Source organism: Capsella rubella, unplaced genomic scaffold, assembly GCF_000375325.1.
Source record: "Capsella rubella cultivar Monte Gargano unplaced genomic scaffold, Caprub1_0 scaffold_6, whole genome shotgun sequence".
Taxonomy (NCBI): Eukaryota; Viridiplantae; Streptophyta; class Magnoliopsida; order Brassicales; family Brassicaceae; genus Capsella; species Capsella rubella.
The window spans coordinates 782,646-805,664 of record NW_006238918.1 but is presented as its reverse complement, the minus strand read 5'-3'; the positions used below and the strand labels follow the sequence as shown (position 1 = coordinate 805,664).

The window sequence follows — 23,019 nt, the reverse complement described above, 5'->3', positions numbered from 1 at the left end:
TTTCTCTTGAAAGGTTTAAGAATTATGCTTATGTTGCATTCTAAAGGGACTTGAACCCTTGATACATAATCATGTATTATTTAATCATTTACCTGAAATTACAGTTTTGTACAAAGTCTACTACCCCTAAGGCTTCAGAAGAAAAGCAAAACGTCGTTATATGACTTGAAATAATTGAAGAGGCTAACAAAACTTTGAAACGATTTGCACTGTTCCTTTCACCTGTTGAAGCCCACTCCGCTCGTGTAAAGTAATTTCAACTCGAAGAAAAGCAAGAAATCATCAGCTGTCTACTTTGAGAATGTTGTTTGTGATGTGTCCTCTTGTAACCGAATCTCTCTGAGGATCCGTTATCCATTGCTCGTCCACGATGAACTTTATCTCATATGTACCGGGATATAACCATAGTAATGTTGACCAGCATTTCTGTTTCCTGCACAAAATTAAACAGGTAGAATCTGAATTTAACGGATTATGATTGTAATTTGAAGGCATATTTATGCAAGCAACATTACCCATATATTAAAAGAGACCTTCACATGTTCATCATTAGAAGACAATTCAATAAAAGTAGAGAGTTTCAGGACAAATACTAACCCCATTGACTTGGATGCTTGTAGTTCCATTCCCACTCGGTGTTGCCACCCATTGAAGCTACCAGTCACTTCCACAACATTACCATCTCCGCTATATTCAATCACAACCTGAAGTGCAAAATTACTTTTAAGAATCTTGGCTTTCAGTGGTAAGAGTGCAGTGAGGCCTCTGGCTCTGGGATTGTATTGATACTTGTTTGTCTACATTGGAACCATGATAAAACAATTAACTATGAAGTAAAATTAAGTTACCTCTTGCAATCCTGAAAGACTTTCCTCAGCTTCTTGCAATTCAACTTCCTTCTCTGCGATAAGCGTTTGGGCCTTTTGGATCTCTGTTTCAGCCTGTCTTTGGAGAACTGATAGAGACAGCTGAACCCAGGAAATTGGAGATTAGGAACACAAACAAGTATCAGCCTTTACATGAGACTAGATAAATATCAAGTCGAGTATCATCCAAGCATAGTCAGATGTGTAGAATCCACCATTCATGTACCTCTTCAACATTTTCGTTGATGGATACCTATGTAGTATGTACAATATGTTCCGAGAGAGTAGGTTACCTTTTCCTTTTCAATCTGCTCCTTCAACTTTGACAGCTCCAGCTCTTTTTGAAGCTAGCCATGCAATAGATTACCAACAAAGTTAGTTAGCAAAAATCATTTTTATAGGGTCCACATATTTAGAGAAAGCAATCAATGTACCAGCATGGACCTCAGCCGAGTAATTTCAACCTGATTTTCCCGTTTCCTGGTCTGTATCATTTTAGAACAAGGTTCTATGAGCATGGATACAAAAAAAAGTTAAAGTGCAATGACTTCAGATCAATTTGAAGAGGTTAGTGAGAAGGATCTTTCAAGACCTCATCATGTGGATCCGTATCCATGTCAGCACTCCCATCTCTCTGATCACTATTCCTGTAAATAAAAGTTTAAAAGTCAGAGATATTGAAGTGAAACATAGAAATGAACATGAGAAAAACTTCTAGGATAGCTAATCCAGGCTTTCAGTCAAGACTGGTGTCCAATCAATGTACACCAGCATCACTCAAGTTCTAATGATATAAAAGTATGGCGTGACTTCCAATAATCGACTAACGATATAATGTTCTTTTAATGCAAAAACAATCTGAACAATACCAATTTCTTGAGATACACCTAATGTCTTAAGCTTGGATTTACTATCCATGATCATTATTAAATGCAAATAATGATCAAAAGCACCAGACTTGACCTTCATGGTTAGACTCACCTGTCAGAGCTATTAACTTCTGTAGCATACGTAAACTCCTCCAATGCTAGGGCACTTCCATTTGGTGGAGTACTTACACTTCTCTTACCACCATGACTGTCTCCTATGGTTGTCTCTGCACTTTCTTCAGTTTCAGGACAGCTTCCATTGGGTATGTCATTTTCCTCATCTGAAACAGATTCCAACAATCAATTAACTATTTCACCACGGAGGTAAAGTTTTACTACAGAGACATGCATGAATAATGAAGATATCAATCCGACATGCCACATATAGGCTTCAGAAGATCAAAATTACCATCACCTGTATCCAAGTATCCATTCTGAATAAATCTGGTTGTTTTTTCTTCTATGCTTGAAGTCTGAGAAGAAAATCCTAACATCCAATCCTTATCCTCAGACTCAACTAAGCTATCATCAACACGACCAGAACTATTTCCAACCATATCATCAATCTGCTGACTCTGAAAATTCTCTGCACTTGACATGGTGTTTTCCGAGGTCAAAAGAGGCAAGGATTCAGTAGCAATGTCAACATGTTTGATGTAACTGGGATCTGGACTAGTGTAATGATTATAGGTAGGACTGGTGTAGTGATCATAGGTAGGACTGGTGTAATGGCCATAGGTATCTTTCTCCACATAATTGACCTCCCCATCCTCTGTCATCAAAACATTGTCAGCTTCTATGTCGGGACAGCGGCTTGAAGTATCATCTAAAACTAGAGAATGGTTTGCAGATATTGAAGCTTCAGAAGATGAGTTTTCAATGGCAGCTCTATTATTAAGCTCCACGCTCTCAATCTTCAAATTGTTTTCTGTAATATCTCCTGAATGATCATTGTCACCCAAGTTAGAAAGGGAGTTTTCCATGCTCAAAAATCCAGCCAATGACGATTCATTTTTACTCAAATTTCCGTGTTCTTCAGCCTCGGTACTTGAATTTGTGACAACATCATTTAGATCTTTTCCCTGATCAAGAGGCATTCTTCCATCTGTTGCAGTTAAGTATATTTCACTGCTCGAAGGTAGTTCAAAAGACAAGATTGCATCAACCACATTCAGTGCTCCTTCGCCCTGACCTTCTACACCAGAAAATATATCAGATTATCTTATAATAACATTCTTATCTGTTTGTTGATTATGTGTTGACCTGTTATCGAATCTTCCAAAGAAATGTGACCTGCACTTGTTTCCACGCTCGCGTTTTTCTCAGGGACTACCTCTATAGAGTCTTCTTCCACATCTGAATTTGCAAGAAGTTCCTTGATAAACTTATATCCCCTTCGTCGGACAATGTTGGCTAGATCAACTCTACAAAAAATGTTCCCACGACCAAAACTAAATTAAATCAAGAGATTTCAGAAGGAATCCATAAAAATCAGAAGACTTTTAGAGAGATTCAACGAGCCTACCAACTGATCAACATTACAGACTGCTAGAAATTTAACAAAAACTGCAAAATTCGAATTTGGAACCTTCCATGTGCCGAGAGCTCCTTCATGGACGGCACGTGACCTTCGGGAAGACCAGCCGAAGCAACGAACTCCGTAATCTCACTCCGAAGCTCCTCATTGCTCTTCACTCTCTTACGAACTCTGCAAAACACTCGATCGAATTCAACACAGTCCAATACAGTAACTGAAATTGACACCCAAAGTACGTCAATTTCTTCCACAGATCGAAGCAAAAAACTAAAAAGACAGGAGAAATTTCGAACCTGGTTGGTTTGATGGAACAAGCGAAACAGACAAAACCATGCTTCTTCGTGGAATTCAAGTACGAAACGAAAAGTTGAGGTTGCTGATGACGATGATAATAGAACGATGGTTTCCGAAATTCGAAAGACGGGAAGGACATAGAGAAAGGTATATGAGAAATGGTCGCCATGGCCGGACTTGCTCAAGTTCCCAGCATTTATTAAGATGACGACTCAGTGAGAGATTCGAATACCATGAAACAACACAACAATATATGTCTCTCTAATCATATGATTGATTATTGGATTTCGGTTTCACATAACCGGGAATCTATTTAACTAATTTCTTCGCCATCTTCCATAATCCCATACGGTTATAATCTCGAACCATTACAAGGTTTCGGTTTATAACTAAACCCAAACATCGACTAATCGAATTTTGCAATTTCCAAACGGTTAAGAAAATTCATTTCTACACGATCCCATACAAAGTTGTTTTTTTTCCTATGGCAAAGATTGTTAAAATCGCTAAACCCGAGAAATAATCTTAGACTCGGTATTACTAATACCGAACACCGGTACAAATATACCGCTAAACCGGCTAATCATTACAAAAAAAACCAGGTAGTTTTTCAAGACTACTTTACAGTTTTACAGAAATTGTACAATGGCCTTCATACGTGTTTCAGTTCTCCGGCTTCACGATGGAGTTCATTATCTCTGGGTGAGAGTGAGACGGTAATACCACTGGATCAGTATCAGTAGCTGAAGCAACTTCGTTAGTCACAGGCGTAGGAATGATTTGTAGCTGATGTTGTTGCGGTTGAAGATGAGACTGGTACATATCCGGCTGCGTCGTTGGACCAGCGCTGGGGACTTCGTTAGTGTTTTCCAGCGCTAATATCTGGCTGTTGTGACCGTTTGGTTGTTGCGGCGGTTGATTGCAAAACTGCATAGTCTTGAGGACAAAATTGTCGTCGTGGAGCTCGAATGGTGTGCTGCAAAATTGTAGCAGTGTCAGTAATCAATATAGTAGAGAATTTAGCTGAAAAGAGATCAAAGTTGGTGTTTGATTTTTACGTGTTGAAATCAAAATGCACGAGCTGCATATCTTCTGATATTTCCACTTCTACTGTTGCATGAGGACGAGTCTGGTGCAGAGAAACAAACAACAATCAGACGATAAAGGACCCGATACGATGAAAAGGAGCATTTTTTCATGTTCTAGAGATTTACTTGTGGATTAATCTAGGATCCTATGAAGCTGTTGGTAAAGTTACCTGGACAAGGATAAAAGGAAGAGCAACACCGCCACTGGGAGCATTTCCTGAGCTATACAAGTGCTCATTTCTCTGTATCAGATTCTGAAGGCCTACGTACTTTCAGACATACAGAGAGGAAAGAAGAAGCATGTAAGGATCTATGATAAAAGTAACAATAAGATCAAGCATATAGGCCCAGAGTTTTTTTTGTGTCCATTACTTGTTCTTCCAGTTCTTGGGAATATGTAGTTTTCTTCTCAATCCTGTTCCTAAGAGAGAGTCGTTCGGTCTGCAAAACAAAAATGAACTCAAATAAGGAATATTCTCTGAACGAGCTTTCGAACATGGGCAAACAGCATATTTGGTGTAAACCTTTAATTCTTCAATGTCACTTAAGCTTGTCCGAGGAAGACCTCTCCACTGAATCTCTTTTTTATCTTTGGATATTATATCCATAGCCATGAGGACGTTTAAAGCATCATATACTCTTCGTCTTATGTTCTTCTCATCATACTGTTGCTGGTAAAACGTTGTGATATAATTTTATCAGAGTTTACAACAAGTATCGCACATGTTTGAGTAATAAACTAGAGAAGAAACGCATACCTGATCTGGGGATGTTCCATCGTTATTTGGGAGTGCAAATTCAGCAACAAGCTCGTCTGCAACCTGAAAGTACTTAAAGCTGTCAGATACCGTTTTGCAGAGCGACACGTGTGCAATACTTCTCATGAGTCAAATTGATATTCCACTTTGTGATCTTGACAAATGTATAAGCAAAAGAAAGTAGTTTCAAATGAGATAACGTAAACGGAAGTTAACGGATCTTGTAAGGCAGACATATTGTGAAGCTTTCTGTTTTAAGGAAACTACCGTACCTCATTGTAAGTTGTCCTTCCTTTGCTTTCCACCTTTTCACAAACTGAGAGGAAGCCAGAAGAACAAAAAAATATCAGTTAATAGTATAACCAAAATTAGGAGGCATTATCCACAATTCGTAGCTAGAAACTTCAAAGACATTTAGATGGAAGCAGAAAAGAGGCAGAGATAAGATATAACAACCTTTCATGCTAAATTGCCGTAGCCCTCTTCCACTCTTATCTGGCCCAGCCGCACGTTGTCCCCTCTTCTTCTTCTTACCACTGTTAATAGCTTAATGATCAAATTGAACTATACAGAAAAAATGTAACAATTAACACACAAACACAGTGGCCTAAAAAGTGTTCTTTGTCCCAACAAGGATACTGGGACAGGTTTATTATACAAATAGACAGATTAGTGGAAGATTTTAGGCAAACTTCAAGCAATAGCAATGTATCCAAACAATACATATCAGGAGAGTCAAAATTCAAGCTGGTACAAGTATGATCCACACATCATTCTTATTATATCTACTGGTTCAGCTTCCACAAGGTTAAGCCATTGCAATAGAATGAAACCCTAAATCGCTAAACCCAACACCACAATAAAGCTTTACCAAATCACAGAATTGAGGTGGTTTTACTTACCCGGAAGCTCCTTGGGAGGCAGCATCGTCACCTTGAATGTCCAAATTGTTCAGGCGTAGAAAAGTACTGTCGCTAGCAGATGTAGCGACGGTGATTGCCAGCTCACTCCGGCTCGACGGAGATCCCATACTTCCGCTAGTAGACACAGATTGACCAGAAACCGCCGTGCCCCAAGACCTCGTACTAGGGTTATTATTATTATTGCTGTTGCTTTTACCAGAACCATCCTCATGGTTGTTGTGATTAGAATTAGACCCTGTTGTCATTCTTCTTCACCTAAACGAACTACCGCATAAAGCGCTACTGGATAATTCAACAATAAAAGAAGAAATATTTTGTTCAAATCTGTTCCGGAACCTTATTGATTTTGACGAGGAAACACAGATGAGTACTGACCTTAAAATCCGACTTGGTTCTTTGGGATATAAAAGGGATATTAGAAGCTTCAGTAATGGCGGATCACCATTTGATCCGTTAGTGTGGTACTTCTCTGAAACTGCGATTTCGCGGCGGAGAGGTTAGAGATTTCGCCGGAGAAGGAGAGAGATAAGTCGATCGGAGTTGGAAGGTTTGTTATTTGTGCGATGATGAAAAGATGTCCACGATGCGAGAGGGACCAAAACTGACTCATAGGTGAAAAAATAGAATAAATATAAAAAAGCAGTAAAGAAGATAATTTCCTTTTACTTTTTTTGTTTTTTTATTTTTATTTTACCAAAAGATTAATTCTCTTTTGAGACGTTTAGGTCTTTTGTTAATCAGAATAAATAATACTGGAATTATCTTTTCTTGTTTTGTTTTTGCAAAATACTTACTTAAAATTATCTTCTTCTTCTTCTTTATTTTTTTCGAAAAAATATATATTGAAAGGAAAAAATGGCTTTAATGAGCATGAAGAAGCACATAATGTATATGATAATGGAGTAAACAAAAGTTAAAATAATACTATGTTAATACCAATCGTCAATATGTTAATACCAATCGTCAATCACATTTGATATGAGTTTTGATAAATGGATAATTATAGCTTAAAATTAATTTACTCATTTTGGTGTTTTAGTTTTGCATGTGCTATATAAACATAACTTGGAGACGAAGAGATCTAAATTCCTAAGATCGTTCATTCGTTTGAGAAGGAAACTTAAGGTTCACGAAAGGCACATTACATTACATAATGATTTTTTCTTTTGTGTTTTAAACTTCTTCTATTTTTTTTTTTTTGTCTCTTTCCCCATCTCTTTATATTATGAGTTTCAGAACCATTTGTACAACTAATCATGTAATCAAAAAATAATTTCTTCATGAAGTATTCCAATACCAAATCAACAGTTTGGCCCCTGTGTTGATGATATTAATTGGTTATGATCGACATGTTTCCTTGATTTTGCAGAGTTCTTTTGAGAGAGAGTGAAGAGCAGGGGAAAGGATCTTCGCGCGGAGTGGGATTATGGAGTAAGTTCAATATCATTACATAGATAGAATACACGCACAGACAAAAGTCAAAAACACCGAAATAAATAATAAGATAGTATAAAATTAAAAGGAAGGGCATATGCGCGCATATCACAACACCGAAGAGTTACAACAAGAGTTTAAAAGCCACACAGAAGCTTATAATAAAATCACTGTAAAGGAGCAAGCCAGAGCTTTAAAAAGGAAGAAGGTGGCTGATCTAAGACATCATGGAGAGTGTTGTCGGAGAGGTCATAGAAACCGAACCTCGACTCCATGCGTGTGTAGTAGACGGAATTAGGGCGAAGTCCAGGATATTCGGTTGCAGAGACGCAAAAGGCCTCGTTCTTGCCTAGGAAAATGCAGAGATCACCAATGTCTTCAGTGTAACAAGACATCCTTTGCTCGGGGTCTTGCCTAAACACCACAAAGGCTCTAGGCTTGCTCCTGCGAGAGGCAGTAGGATCTGATTGATCCACTTCTCCTTTGTCCGAGAACGCGTCACACCTTAAAGGCAATATATTAAGAGACAACAAAACAAATGATTTATCAACTCATGAGGGTAGATACATCTCTACGCATGGCAAAGTTTGTAAAACATATGTGGTGTCATTCACAAAAATTCAAGTGATCAGAACAAGCACAAAAGTTGTTGGAATCTCTATAACCAAGCCAACTTTCCATTAGTATGATATTGTCCGCTTTGGGCTTATCACTCAAGCCCGCACGGATTTGTTGGGCTCTTTCCCAAAAGGCCTCATACTAATTGGAGTTGGACTTAACTTATGTATTAGAAACTTCTCTTTCTAATCTTCCGATGTGGGATATTGGTTTGTATTCCAATACTCCCCTCAAACCAATATCCATTCCCCTAGGTCCACAATCTTAACCAGGCTCTGATACCAATTGTTGGAATCTCTATAACCAAGCCAACTTTCCATTAGTATGATATTGTCCGCTTTGGGCTTATCACTCAAGCCCGCAAGGATTTGTTGGGCTCTTTCCCAAAAGGCCTCATACTAATTGGAGTTGGACTTAACTTATATATTAGAAACTTCTCTTTCTAATCTTCCGATGTGGGATATTGGTTTGTATTCCAATAAAAGCAACAGCAGTATCTCTCGATGTCTCAATCTTACATTCTTTCCCTATTTACACAATGTTTCTGCAACAATTAATACTTGTCCTTAAGCTGTATCTATGATCCACCAGACGCTGTCCACCATCCACCAGACGCTGTCTTCGCCCTCCTGTAGTTAGTGTTGTCGAAAAGCAGATACGGCGTCGCCGCCGTGGAAAAAGACCGCAATTCACTGAAACAGAGTCTCTACTTCTTCACTGCAGCTGAGGAGAGCTTAACGATTCGACACAAAAGCTGAGACATTGTTTGGAATTGAAAACCCTAGACGGCTAACCAAAACCCTAGAACCCCCTTAAGGTACCGCCACTGGAGTCGAGGTTCCCATTTTCCCAAAACTTCCATTTTTCCCTTTTACCCAAAATTTCCATTTTTCCCTTTTACCCAAAATTTCCATTTTTGCTAGCATTCTCCCTTCATTAGTAATGGGCTAATGGCACAAAACACGGTTCCTCTAGTTGTTCGATTAAATAGTACTCAGTGGGTTTGATTCGATTTCGGTTAAACGTGACAAAATTAAGAAACTATAACCAAATAAAATCAAACCAAGCCGAATTCGTTAACGTGAGCGCGGTATAGAGAGAGATAGTTCGAATAAAAGTATAACAGTAATCTCATCAACAAAAATTAAATAAAAAATCACTAACAGTTCTTCAACATAAAAAGCATGGTACGTAGTACAAAAGTGAAGGCAAAACAAGTTTTGACTCATACCCGGCTTAAAGTCAAATCCAATTGGCCGAGAACAGTATCCTCAATTCGTATCAGTTCCGGTTAAGAGAAAGAAGTTTTACAACCGTCATTAATTGGATGAGAAAAGAAAAGAAATGAAAAACAAGTAGAAAACGTCGTCGTATAGCGTCGTCGTAAATGGGCCCTTATAAATGATGAGGTCCAATTCGACGGCATAAAAAAAGGAAAAACCGCGTACTAATCCTGACCTCGTGCTTTTGTATATAAAACACATACACATCATTATTATGTGATATAAAAATCTTATATCATCACCATCACTACTAATTTCATCATACACACACATTTAAAAAAAAAAAAAAAAAAAAAGGTTCTATATATATCCCTCATACTCCCCTTTTCCTTATTCTCCAAACCAGAACAAAATATATATTCTCTCTGTGGGTACTTTTTTCCAGGAGTGTATATTCAAAATTCTTCCATAAAAAAGGGAATTTATCTGATTCTCTACTATTACTAACTACATGGGTGAGGTTAGTCACTTCTTATTCTTCGATCTCTCTGATCTTTCTCGATCTCTGTAACGAACGCGGGATTGACTTGGATTTCTCTTTTAACGATTTTGCAGAAAAAGGAAGAAACGGCGACGAAGCCTCAAGGAGAGAAGAAGCCTACCACCACCGATGGCGGTGTCACCACCGTCGTTATGAAGCTTGATATGCATTGTGAAGGTTGCGGCAAGAAAATCAAACGTATCTTCAAACATTTCAAAGGTAATTTTTATTTAATAAAACCAAATCATTCAATTCCCCAATTTTTATTTTGAGATTGCTTCGAATTTTGAAAAACCCTAAACCGCGACTTTTTTTTGTATAATGATTTTAGGTGTTGAAGATGTGAAGATTGATTATAACGCTAACAAATTGACGGTGATCGGAAACGTAGATCCAGTGGCGGTTCGTGATAAAGTTGCCGACAAAGTCAAGAGGCCAGTCGAACTCGTCTCTTTGGTAGCGCCGCCGCCGAAGAAAGAGACTCCTCCTTCAGGCGGTGAGAAGAAGCCTGCCGCGGCCGAGGAGAAACCGGCAGAGAAGAAACCAGCCGCGGAGGAGAAAAAGGAAGAGAAGAAGAAAGAGGAAGGAGAGAAGAAAGCTTCTCCCCCACCACCACCAAAAGAGGTAATTAACAAAACTTTTATTATAAACGACAATTTTTTAAAAATAAAGTCAGATAGCGAAAACTATATAATAAAAGTTTCATACGTCAGTGCCTTTTGTTTTGTGGTCTGTAACGTGTGTGTGTCCACTTCCAAACTTTCCCGTATTTACACTCGTTCATATCCAAATATTTTTTATGACTTTCCCCGTTTATGATAATTTGTTTTCTAATGTAAATTTTCCTTTGATGTGTTTTTACAGAGTACTGTGGTTTTGAAGACCAAGTTACACTGTGAAGGTTGCGAAATCAAAATCAAAAGAATAGTCAACAAAATTAAAGGTATGTTTATCTGTTCCTTCCTTAATCCCCCAATTTTCAAACGTTCTTTAAAATAAAAGAAATTGATCCGGTTGGTGATTTGAAGATAACGGAAGCAGAACACACACAAAAAAAAAGAAAAAAACAAATCTATTAAAAAATTAGGTTGAACTCAACTACCTATTGGTAGCTTATTTATTATTTTACTGAATAAATATCATATGGTTAGCTAAGAAGTGGTTAGCCTAATCTCTTAGCTTAATTTATTCTATTTTACGCACTTAACATGTTAATCAAATTAACGTTTTAATTTTACCCTTTACAGGGGTTAACTCGGTCTCCATTGATAGCGCCAAGGATTTGGTTACAGTTAAGGGGATTATCGACGTGAAACAGCTCACTCCTTATCTTACGGAGAAGCTTAAACGTACTGTCGAAGTAGTTCCAGCGAAAAAGGACGACGGAGCAGCAGCTGCAGCGGCTCCGGCCGGTGGGGATAAGAAGGACAAAGGTGCTGGTGAGAAGAAAGATATTAAAGATGTCGCAGAAAAGAAAGTTGACGGTGGTGGTGAAAAGAAGAAAGAAGTTGCTGTCGGCGGAGGAGACGGTGGTGCTATGGTGGATGTGAAGAAATCGGAGTATAACGGTTACGGTTATCCTCCACAGCCCATGTATTATTACCCACCAGGACAAGTATACGGTCAACAGCAGCATTACATGATGCAAGGACAATCGTCTCAGTCTTATGTACAAGAACCGTATACGAACCAAGGATACGTACAAGAATCGTATGCGAACCAAGGTTACGGTCAAGGTTATGGACAAGAAGCACCACCACAACCATATATGAACCACCAAGGCTACGCAGATCCTTATGGTCACATGCGTGCGCCAGAGTTGTTTAGCGACGAGAATCCAAATGGGTGTTCTGTCATGTGAGTGGAAAAAAAATGAGTGGGGAGGAAAATGTAAATAACTAAAAAATATAGGGAGAGAATGGTAGATATGACAAATCTGTAAACTACGAAAGCACGGAAACTTCCGAGTCCGGTAATCTAAACCGGCTGGATTGGCCGGTTATAGAACCGGTTTTTGAGAGGCGTGGATTGGTTGGTTGGTTGGTTTATTTCTTCTATACTATAGGTATAATTTTGTATCGTAACTTTTGTTGATGTGTAATTTTCAAGTGATCATTAATGAAAATATAATAATATATCCTAATTAAACTGTCTCTGTTTTCTTCATGGAAATCATCTACCACGGTAATGAAAATGAACTACTCTAAAACTGTTTTTAAACATATCTAATATAAAATAATTTGTGTATGAGATATCATCTTGAGATGAACCTTATCAACTCGTGGTTCGTTCCAAAACATGAGATGTGCAAGGAATCTCAAGGATATTAAAGTAGTACATATCCAATATCAGTACGTAACACAAACCGACTAAAATTATAATTAAGTCATGCAGGACCGCATTTCAAAACCAAGCATATCGTACGTCGGGAGAAGAATGAATCCAATTCATACTAGCTAGTCTTTGGTTCGAATAGGTGCAAGTTTTAAATTCTAACGCAACATTTAATATTTGGTTTTATTTGTTAATAAGAAGAAGCCGAACATTGAGAATTCGTCGTCTTTGGTTTACCGTTTGCATGTAAAACCATCTTTTAGTGTTTCCAAAAGTTTATACGTATAAGGGTCATAATAGCTTTTCGTTTACCATAAAAGGTGACAATATAGTGGTTAACACATCATAAAACACACATACAACTTGCATAAAATTGTTATACTATAAGAAGACTAATGTGTATAAATCGGAAACAATATTTGACTCATTGGTTTAATAAGGCCAAAAAGAAGTGACGATGGAGACGTTATTTATGAATGTTAGGTACGAACGAAGTTATATGAAAGTTGAATTTTAATGATTTATTGATCGAAATGGTTGGATGTATTAAGTTAGCCTTTATTGCATCAGAGAAGAAAAGTTGTGCTAAAGTTAAAACTGTCTTCATCGGGGACATGATATGATCATTTGCGAGCTAGTGGTCAGGATATTGCCAAGGGACAAATAACTATTAGCATTCTCCAATCGATACATTTTATTATATACGGAGATAGCGATTTAATAGCTTAACCATTCTCTATATTCACGGGGTGTTTTCAAATTATTAGCAACATTATTTATAGTTGTTTTAACCTTAACCAATTGTGTAATAGTTACTGGAAAGCCAATCTGTAGATGATGATGTTCCTAGGTAGGTATGACTTATATATCTGGATGATGATGATGATAATATATATATAACAACAGTTACTTATGTTTAGACTTTAGAGTATACAATACTTAGTTTAGAATCGCCATTGATCGACAAACAATACTAGTAGTATATTTATATTGTTGATTGCTAAAACTAAAACAATCCATCCTTCGAGAATGGTCTTGAAACTTCTACCGTTTGCATGGCCTGGACACGAAAATGAAATACAAACCAATGAAAAAAATGTTATTAAATTGTTTTGCCTTGGTAGATAAAATTTGTTGGTTCCTTTCACACTCATTTAAAGTTAGTGGGGGCAGATTAAGCTAATCTTAACCCTTTTCTTCTACTCATTAATTAATTCTCTACATCTTATACTAATTAAGTATCATTTAGTTAATTAGAATTTAAACTTTTTTTTTTTTTTTTTTTTTGTCGGCAATTAGAATTTAAACTTAACAAGAAATTTTCAACTGTCATATGTAAGAACTAAGAAGTATACAGTATTTAAATATGTAAATCACATCAGAAGTTACAAAGTCGGTTTACGGTTAATTTGAAAGATATAACTAAAGAACAAAAGGATATGGTTATTTGATATTATAATCAACTATGATAAACAGCCACATGATTTTATTTAATTAAAGAGTTATAAAAGAGTGGGTAGTTATTTGGACGGACCGACGTATGATCACGTTTACGTGTGTGATTATCATCACGAATAATGATTTTTAAGATAAGAAGGTTCATGCCGTTTTCATTACATCAGCAATTCACATTTTGTAGTCTTGTAGTTGTGTGTACTGTGTATACACTTGAGCTTTCTTTTTTTGTTGTTTAAATATATTATTAGTACACCTTAGCTTATAAACAAATACTATAAAATGGTTCCCTTGTCTCTATCATACGCAACAAAAATCGAAAAAAGACAATTTTGATATTACATTAAAGGGGTTATAGAAAAACAAGAAAGATATATGCATATATATAGGAGAATATTCCACCATTACATAATCTTCTACTATTATCTAAAGATTGAACGTACAAACATATATAAATACTTGATCTCCTCCAGATTTTATAATAATTGTATAAAAAAAGACGAAAAACTCGAATATTTCTATCCATTAGGTTCAATGTGAGCTCCACCAAAGAAAAAGAAAAGAAAAAACACAACATATGAACATAATTAAAATTGACTAGAACAAAATCATTTGCTGATGCGAAAACCTAATCCAGCACTTATAAAAAATAAAAAGGCAATAAAGAAGAAGCGTCAGCAACATTAAAATAATTGTAGAATGAAGTGGCAAGAACCATCAACTTTAACAATGCCGCGTGTTTCTGACTCAGCTTTGAACGTGACTTAAAACAATTACCACTTTATTTGTTTTTCCAACTTTTCGATTACTACTAATTGTTAATTCACTAATTTCTGATATAAACATATCTTTCTTGCTAAATATAAATGGCAAATTTTTGTGAGTAGATGCTATTTCGAAAACTTTATTAGACACTGAGAAGATTGATACATGTGGGTTACTTATGATGATGATGATGACGACTTTGTGAGTTTTCTTTTTTTTTTTTGTTAAGGAAGGGAATATGATCAAGTTGTAATGTATGTGCATTACATAAGAAGCATGAATCATGGTCATAATTGATGATGATGTATGATTGATTCCATTATAATGTGTGTGTGGGGTTTTTATGTTTGATCATTTGAGCCGGACCGGTCCACGTCAGGCCCACATGGCAATTTATATTTGTTGTCTCTCGGATTGGATTGCACGGCACGAGTCTCTCTCTCTCTCTCCCCCTACCACCAAAGTACAGCCTGGAAATATTACTATTCATTACAAAAATAGAAAGGTCTTCTCATTACAATGTACTAACTATTTCTCAAATACTATTTTCTAAATCTAATGCTATATGTGTTTGTCTTTTTTTTTTTTTTTTTTTTAATTTTCGTAAAACATAAATTGGACTTACCAGCTTACCTGATCTTTAATTTCTTTTAATATTATATATATTAACATCATTATGTTTGTTTGTTTGGTTACGTTGTAATTTTTTTTCTTTCGTAATAATGGGTTTAAGACACTTTTTCAAACACCGTCTGATGAGATTTTCCACCACCATGTCAAACTCTTTGAAAATAACTACTAAAACAACGTGTAATAAAACAGTTTGAATTATTTATTAAAAAAGTAAAATTTCTGACTTGTCAAAACTGGTGTTTTTAGTCGCGCAGCCACACGTGCATGCAACCATGTTTCCACCATGTTTCGTTTTTTTACTCCTCGAGTCGTCTCGTTCGTTCCTGAGAAGAGTCGTCTCTATATATATATATATATATATATATATATATATACAAGGAAGCCACTAATTATATACTGTATGTAGAGGAGTCCAAGTCTCCCATGAAACGTTTATTTGATTTTTTTTACTATTTTATATCAAAATACTAACATTTGACCGTTCCATTCGTTTTTTTTATATTTTGTTTCTTGTCAATTGTCAAACAGTTTGAACTTATAGCTTATTAAATGCTAAGGTGACTTGATTTCTTATATGACCAAATAAGATAATTATTTTCAGTTCCAAGTCGTATAACATTACTTCTACTTCTGTTCTACATGCTGAAAAATACGTGTTTGAGAATTACAATATACAGTATTCCTCTCTCTTTTTATTTTCTCATTCAAATTTGCATCTATTCACACTACTAAGTACTTATACTTCCTTGACCTTTTAAATAACCGAAAGGAATCGGGAAAAAAAAAAGAAAAAAAAATTGAGCTTCTATGGGCCGGTAATTAAGATTGGTTTCCATGGGCTCAGAACATTCTTATGGGCCGAAAGAAGAATTGGATTGTTTGATTACATCATCTCGTGTGCCATGTTTGGAATTGGATTCTTGAGCAAACCAAACCAGATGCAATCGAACCGGTTTTAGTTAAGCAGAACCGGGATCGTTCGTCAAGGAAAGACTCTGAAACACGAGAGAGAAACCTTCTTCGACGGAGAATGGCCTCAATTGTCGGAATCCGAACAAAATTTCTGAGTTTCGGCAAGGTTCCACAAATCTCGACTTCACTGTTAAGAATCCACAATCATCGTAGCCTCTTCATTCAGAATCCTCCTCTTCTTACTCTTCCTCTGTTCTCTACCACTCTTCGTCTTCCTCGTCCCCTGCTTTGGCTTCGCTCATCTCCCCCTGTGTGCTCCATGACCACTCAGGCTGAATCTGGGTCTCCCCACCAATCCGATTCTGCTAAAACGGTATTTTCTAATTCGTTGGAAATCGTGACCAAAGTTTAGATTCTTCTGTTTTTGATTCTCTTCATTTAATCTAGAGGACTAGAACTGAGGTTCATTGGTATCACTATCCGAAGAACATGCTGATTGGATTAGATATCTGCGATATATGATTTAACCATCGGATAGCAACAGGCTTCTTGGTACCTCAGTTCTCTGATAATATATGGGTTGAAGATGTCTAATGTCGGTGGGTGCAGGTCAGGGTGGTGATAAAGGGAAGAGTACAGGGAGTGTGCTACAGGAACTGGACTGTTGAGAATGCAGAGCAGCTCGGGTTAAAGGGATGGGTCAGGAACCGCAGGGATGGTTCTGTGGAAGCACTCTTTTCTGGACCACCTGAATCTGTTGATGAGATGCATCAGAGGTGTCGTCGTGGCCCTCCTGCAGCCATGGTAACTGGCTTGGAGGCTTTCCCTTCCACTGAAGAACCGGGAGCAGGTTTTGAATACAGATCAACCGTCTGATTGATTCTCTTGTAAGAGACAGAGAGAGATTTAAGACACAGAGGCCATGTATCGTTTTGATATACGTCATATGTTTACAATTTGATATTTGTTTAAACTTGTAATACCAGCAAATTCAGAGAGTATGCACTTAAAAGAACAACGAGCCATGTAAAAGGGGGCTTTGACTCGGCAGCCCCCAAACAAAAATACTTGTTTGAGTTACTATGACAGATTCTGAGATATGAATGTAAAAATTAACTTTCACTGAGTGACTAAGGGACTTTTGATAAAGGGAAGAGTACAGAGAGTGTGCTCCAGGAACTGAACTGTTGAGAGAATGCAGAGCAGCTCGGGATAAAGGGATGGGTCAGGAACCGCAGGAATGGTTCTGTGGAAGCACTCTTTTTGTGGACCACCTGAAGCTGTTCTTGAGATGCATCAGAGATGTCGCTGGGAGCAAGTTTATATTAAGTAATTAGCTAAGAACAGAGCAAGAAAACAGAGTTTATAAACCTGCGTTGTGTTTTGTGAGAATAAGATGAATTATATCGGAATACTTTGGGATTTTGAGATCAGTTACAAAAATAAAAAAAAAAATAAAAAGAACTCTTCAAGAATCACCACGGGTGCAAAGCAAAATACTTCTTTTAAGTAAAACTTCTGGGGAAATAACTCATAACATATTGACAATATCCGACATCAGTGTTTGACAAATTCAGTAATACTTCTTACAACAAAAGCAATATCCATCAAGCTTAGTCACTCTCTAAAGTAGTGATAAACATAATGTGGAACAACATAGAAGTTCAAAGTGCCCAGTGACAAATATTTTGTGTGGACAACGCTTCTTACATATGGAGCAAAAAGGTCGATACATATGATTATTGGCCCAAATTTGAACAAAGGTACTACCGCGTAAGGAAATGGATGAACCCGGTTTCATGTGGAAGTGAAACGATGAATCGGGCTTCATGTAAATGTCCGCTCCAATCAAACATTCAATGTGTAGAGTGACACAACAGTATTCATCGCACACATAAAACCGCTCCTCTGGATTTATTTTTTCCTCGCAACTTTCACACCAATTAGTCGTGGTACTTGTTTCCTTCCCATAAGACATATTGAGTACGTGCTTATCATGCTTATACCTAACCTTTTGTGGTAAAGTAGCACATACAAAACACAAAGCGAAGTCACACGCCTCCTCAATGCAATTGAAGGATTCGTTTGTGGAACAATGATTTGACTCTTTGCAAACAGAACATCTTCTTTGCCACTCTTCAGGTTTGGATGTTAGGAATAATGGATGTGTATGACTTGGATGGACCAAAGGCTCTGAAAGTGAAGCGCACTGCACGTGTAGCTGGAAATCACATCCTTTATTGCCGCACTCATAGATGAGACCACCCGTGCACAACCAAGGACAAGCTGAACATAATTTCGGCTTGTTCATAATGCCGATGCGTTCTGTTAAAGTGAGCATATGTGGATGTATCGGGTGATGCATTTTGCGACGAAGATTGGCGCATTCTTGGTGGAAAATGAAATCACACTGCATACAAGAGTAAATGTTGCCGAAGTAGATAGGCGTGATGCATGCTTGACACAACTTATTCTCGTCGTAATCTCTGTCTTCGTTCTCAGCAAGCTTCAGATGATGATGTTGATGACTGAAATGTTGTATGATTCCGTTGCTTATCCTCACAAACGGCTCAAGTTCTTCTTCAACTTCTTCTGGCACTCCTTCAAGTTCTATGCCATCCCACACATTGCTCTGTGTGGCACATCTTGAATGAGCCGTATATGAACAATCGTTCTTGATGCAAGCAAAACCTCCGTAGTATCTATTAATCTCTTTGCGACATATATAACAGGAGGGCTCTTCTTGGTAAAAAGAAGGGGTAAAAGAAATACGATGGGGATGGCGAGATATCCTTATGACACGTGGTAAGGTGACACACTTGTGATGGACCACAAAGTTACAACGGGGACACATATAGATAGGGGATCTAGCGTCGGGCAAGCCACAAAGGTTGCAAGTTAAGGAAGCATGTCTTGGAAACAGAGCAAGTGTATGCTCATGCCACTTGGCACAATCAATATAAAAGACCGGTGGTTTCTCGAGACAAGTTATATTGATAGCAATCTCGCAAGACACACAATAATAAAACATCCATAGGAGATCTTCAGTGCAACAATAACATTCCATGGTTTGTCCTTCCCTAGCCACGACAAGCTGAAGAAGATGTTTTTGATCAAGAAAGTGGTCGGCGAAAAGTGAGGCTTTGTCACATTCGTCATGGTAGTCGCCATTGCAATTTTGGCACCAAAAATGGGTAGCGGCTTCTCCGGCTAAGCTGAATAATGTCCGAAATCCAGGGCCACATATCCATTTATTTCCTCGGCTTTCTATGGGCATTTCATTCACGCGAAATCTCCCTTGTTCAACAATTACTCCCATTTGAGGGCTTACGGAAATAAGCTTATCTACTGGCTCCGAATCTGAAATCATAGACCCAACGATTGAGAACATTCGTCTAACGAGTGAAATGATCTTTGGCTGCGGCTCCAGAGATGCTAGTCGAGAAATGAGTGGTAAGATCCCTAATTCCGGCATCATCGGCTTCGAAGCTGAATCATCCACACAAGTGATGTAAGATAATATGTTTTCAGTGATGAGTGATATGAGCTCAGACTCGGGATCCGAATCCGATACAGAGCTGAGGAGAGATAGAAACTGAGTGACGAGTGCTATGAGCTCCGATAGCGGCTTCGGCTGCGAATCGAAATCCATAGAACTAACGAGCGAAATTGTTTGAGTAGTAAGTGATATGAGCTCATGCTCCGGTTCTTGCTTTAAATCCGGAGAGCTTAGGAAATAGCCCCATTGACTAATGAGTGATACGAGCTTCGAATCGGTAGTGCTGACGAGAGGAATGATTTGAGTAATGAGTGACTTGAGCTCTGATTCCGTATATGACTCCGGCTCCATAGAGGTGACGAGGGATGTTGTCTGAGTAACGAGTGATACGAGCTCCGACTCCTGCTCCGACAACGAATTTGAGTCCATAGAGCTGAGGATGGTGATCATACGAGTAATGAGTGACGGGAGCTCAGACGGATCTGGATCTGACTCCAAATCCTGAGAGACGATGATCGAGAATATTTGAGGGATGAGTGACTTTAACTCCGGGTACGTGCTCCAATCCGACTTCATAGCGTTGACGAGACAGATTATTCGATTGATGAGTGATACAAGCTCAGACTCCGGTTTTGGTTGCGAATCCCCGGTGATATTGATTATTTGATTTATCAGTGTTTTGAGCTCCGGCTCCGAACCCATAGAGTTCCCGAGAGACATTATTATTTTGAGTAAATGAGGATTTTCTTTTCTTTTCAGCCTAGACTAGTAATAGAAGGAAGTTATTAGATGCCTAAACAGACTAGGCACGAAATATACTACAACTTTTTTTATTTGAGTTTCTCAACTAACAAAACTAGTCTCGTGCATGATCTGCTCAACAAAAAATAATAATGCATTGATGTTGAGACAGAGTATCATGTATGCATATAAATATATATAATACGGCCTCTTTGATACAGTGTTTTACAATTTGATACAACTAAATTCGAATCCTTAGAGCTGGCTATAGATATTACAGGCTGTTCGAATACAGCAGAGTCAACTATTATTTTAGAGACTTAGTGAGATATGGACAGTATAATATTACAGTTTACAGTTTATGATCTAAATTGAGCTCGGATTTTTATTTATGAGTGCTAGGTTCACGCGTGTAACTTTCACATCAAGTCACTGCATAGTTAGCTTTGACTTTTGATTGCAACGTGTACATTATCAAGTTATAGCAACTACGCAAGTAGCAATGGAAAAAAAACAAACACACAAAGAACTCAAACTAAAATAAAGTTATTTAACTTTAATAATCTGTATGTCCATCTCCGATTGAAGATCATGGTACCAAATTATATCGCCCAAAAACAACTGTCCAACAAAGTTTACCACACCCAATTTTCCAGTAGATATATTCACGTCTTCCTAACCTACGATCAAATTAAAGTTTTCTGATTAATAACTTTCAGTTTTTCTTGGTCGAAATGGAAAAGCTAAAGGAAACCTTGTGAGTGACGCGTTTACTTTACGTCATGTAACGAAGCTTACTCTTTTATCAATCTCCACTTCAGTCTTTCAAACTCTCACTAGAATAACACAACCAGACACAGAAACACGCAACACAATGCAGATTCATAAACTCTGTTTTCTTGCTCTGCTCTTATCTCACACCACTTCCGCCGTCAAACTCAGCCTCAAAACCTCAGAGTTTATCTTCCTTGGAGACGCTGAGCTTGGTCCTGCTTCTGATGGCGTCAGCCTCTCCAGAGCTCTCTCCATGACCCGAGACGCAAACCCATGCTCTCACGGCCAAACTCTTTGGTCCACTCCTCTCTCTTTCAAGCCTTCTTCAAACTCTTCTTCTCCTTATCCATTTGAAACTTCTTTCACTTTCTCCATCACTTCTCGCGTCAAACCCGCCCCTGGTCACGGCCTCGCTTTCGTTTTTGTCCCCTCCATTGAGAGTAGCGGTCCTGGACCCGCTGGATTCCTCGGCATCCTCAACAAAACAACCAACGGCAACCCCAACAGCCACGTCTTTGCTGTCGAGTTCGACGATTTTCAGGACAAAAGTTTCGGAGACATTACTGATAACCATGTCGGGATAAATATCAACTCTGTTACTTCCGTTGTTGCACAGAAAGCTGGTTATTGGGTTCAGACAAGAATTGGGAAAAGGCTACTCTGGTCGTTTAAGGAGGTCAAGTTGAGCAACGGAGAGAGGTACAAGGCTTGGATTGAGTATAGAAACTCCAAGGTTACGGTCACACTCGCGCCAGAAAACGTTAAAAAACCTAAGAAGCCTTTGATCGTTGCCCATTTAGATCTTTCTAAGGTTTTTCTTGAAAAAATGTACCCCGGTTTTTCCGGTGCCATGGGCCGTGGAGTTGAGCGTCATGACATTTGGAGCTGGACCTTCCAGAACAGTGCCAAGGGAACCGTAAAGAATAAGCAAAAAAAGCGTTGGATTTGACAATAATATACTATGCTTTTGTTGTGCATTTCTTGATTTTAAGATTCCATGTAGAAACCCTGACACACAACCACTTCACAAGACTTTCCAAATATAAAAAAATTGATGAAAAACAGAGTACTTTACTTAAAATTTCAATGGAAACATCTCTTAGTATTAGACAGATAAGTGTTTGACTACGCACTGTGATTACAAAAAAAATGAAAAATCAAAACTTCATGTCGATCTCCGGTGGGAACAGTCTGCCACGGTGATTGAATATCATGAATTCAGAGCTATCTGGTAAAGAAACCGCCCTGTAAATGTTTCGAAATAATCAATTAACAGAAGATATACATTCCATCTAACAACGACCAACTCAAAACCAATTCAAGAACCATAAAATATAAGAACCTAGCTACACAATAATTACTAGAGAAACATCAATGTTAAAAACCTAGAACATCTCTAGAGGACAATTTTCTTATTCATAAACGTAAGTCTCTGGTCATTCTCAATCAATGGGAAAAATATTAACTATCAAATTTCCATGTTTCAGATAGATAAACACTGATGCACAACAGAGAGTAGAGATATAAAAGCTAGATCCTCGAAACATCTCTAGAACACAAGTTCCTCAAATGATTTTCATGAACAAACATATCCATAAACCTTCTCAAACATTTTCACTAGACACTGCAAACGCCCATGATTAAGCTGAATAACTGGACCACATCTAACCAGATGATGTATCTATAAGACCTGTAAATATATATATATATATATATATATATATATATCTACGACGAACGGCAACTCTTTCTGGT

The 23,019-nt window shown here is 37.8% G+C and overlaps 7 protein-coding genes across 12 annotated transcripts in view; 3 read left to right on the top strand and 4 right to left on the bottom strand.

The window, feature by feature from the left end:
- Positions 1–58: 58 nt before the first annotated feature.
- On the bottom strand, positions 59–3,796 carry LOC17881440 (protein PTST homolog 3, chloroplastic). 4 transcript variants are annotated; one of them, XM_023780260.1, is made up of 11 exons: positions 3,566–3,796; positions 3,324–3,443; positions 2,999–3,159; positions 2,151–2,927; positions 1,848–2,016; positions 1,459–1,513; positions 1,301–1,351; positions 1,160–1,213; positions 849–968; positions 598–704; positions 59–433 (listed from the first exon to the last, which is right to left on the bottom strand). In XM_023780260.1, exons 1-11 carry the CDS (start codon positions 3,733–3,735, stop codon positions 283–285), a joined length of 1,935 nt encoding a protein of 644 aa, XP_023636028.1. In that variant the 5' UTR covers positions 3,736–3,796; the 3' UTR covers positions 59–282. The 4 variants fall into 4 exon arrangements, with proteins under 4 accessions (XP_023636028.1, XP_023636027.1, XP_023636029.1 ...); XM_023780259.1 differs by having other exon boundaries at positions 2,151–2,930; positions 3,566–3,795; XM_023780261.1 differs by having other exon boundaries at positions 2,151–2,930; positions 3,029–3,159; positions 3,566–3,795.
- A 197-nt stretch (positions 3,797–3,993) lies between these two features.
- Positions 3,994–6,929, bottom strand: LOC17882709 (transcription factor-like protein DPB). Of its 3 annotated transcripts, none has more exons than XM_023780685.1 (10): positions 6,711–6,929; positions 6,315–6,617; positions 5,869–5,948; positions 5,685–5,728; positions 5,413–5,475; positions 5,179–5,325; positions 5,027–5,095; positions 4,825–4,923; positions 4,625–4,695; positions 3,994–4,542 (listed from the first exon to the last, which is right to left on the bottom strand). In XM_023780685.1, exons 2-10 carry the CDS (start codon positions 6,578–6,580, stop codon positions 4,230–4,232), a joined length of 1,152 nt encoding a protein of 383 aa, XP_023636453.1. In that variant the 5' UTR covers positions 6,581–6,617; positions 6,711–6,929; the 3' UTR covers positions 3,994–4,229. The 3 variants fall into 3 exon arrangements, with proteins under 3 accessions (XP_023636453.1, XP_023636455.1, XP_023636454.1); XM_023780687.1 differs by having other exon boundaries at positions 5,179–5,319; XM_023780686.1 differs by having other exon boundaries at positions 6,315–6,614.
- A 3,066-nt stretch (positions 6,930–9,995) lies between these two features.
- LOC17883609 (heavy metal-associated isoprenylated plant protein 6) lies at positions 9,996–12,304 on the top strand. Its single transcript, XM_006287885.2, has 5 exons — positions 9,996–10,130; positions 10,226–10,370; positions 10,483–10,775; positions 11,016–11,094; positions 11,399–12,304. Exons 1-5 carry the CDS (start codon positions 10,122–10,124, stop codon positions 12,010–12,012), a joined length of 1,140 nt encoding a protein of 379 aa, XP_006287947.1. The 5' UTR covers positions 9,996–10,121; the 3' UTR covers positions 12,013–12,304.
- A 3,994-nt stretch (positions 12,305–16,298) lies between these two features.
- On the top strand, positions 16,299–17,346 carry LOC17884043 (acylphosphatase). Its single transcript, XM_023780989.1, has 2 exons — positions 16,299–16,623; positions 16,860–17,346. The coding sequence occupies exons 1-2, from the start codon at positions 16,369–16,371 to the stop codon at positions 17,124–17,126; spliced, it is 522 nt and encodes a 173-aa protein (XP_023636757.1). The 5' UTR covers positions 16,299–16,368; the 3' UTR covers positions 17,127–17,346.
- A 600-nt stretch (positions 17,347–17,946) lies between these two features.
- Positions 17,947–20,484, bottom strand: LOC17884360. Its single transcript, XM_006286988.2, is given in 2 exon segments — positions 17,947–18,087; positions 18,090–20,484. Coding segments are annotated over 2 exon segments (2,451 nt in total). The 5' UTR covers positions 20,470–20,484; the 3' UTR covers positions 17,947–18,016.
- Positions 20,485–21,364: 880 nt separating this feature from the next.
- Positions 21,365–22,213, top strand: LOC17881267 (lectin-like protein). The gene has a single exon (XM_006289643.1). It carries the CDS (start codon positions 21,365–21,367, stop codon positions 22,211–22,213), a length of 849 nt encoding a protein of 282 aa, XP_006289705.1.
- A 74-nt stretch (positions 22,214–22,287) lies between these two features.
- Positions 22,288–23,019, bottom strand: part of LOC17884347 (membrane magnesium transporter) — a 2,162-nt gene continuing 1,430 nt past the window's right edge. The window contains exon 4 of the mRNA XM_006286810.2: positions 22,288–22,509. Coding sequence (XP_006286872.2) covers positions 22,422–22,509 — 88 coding nt within the window. The 3' untranslated portion in view covers positions 22,288–22,421. The remainder of the gene's footprint in view (positions 22,510–23,019) is intronic.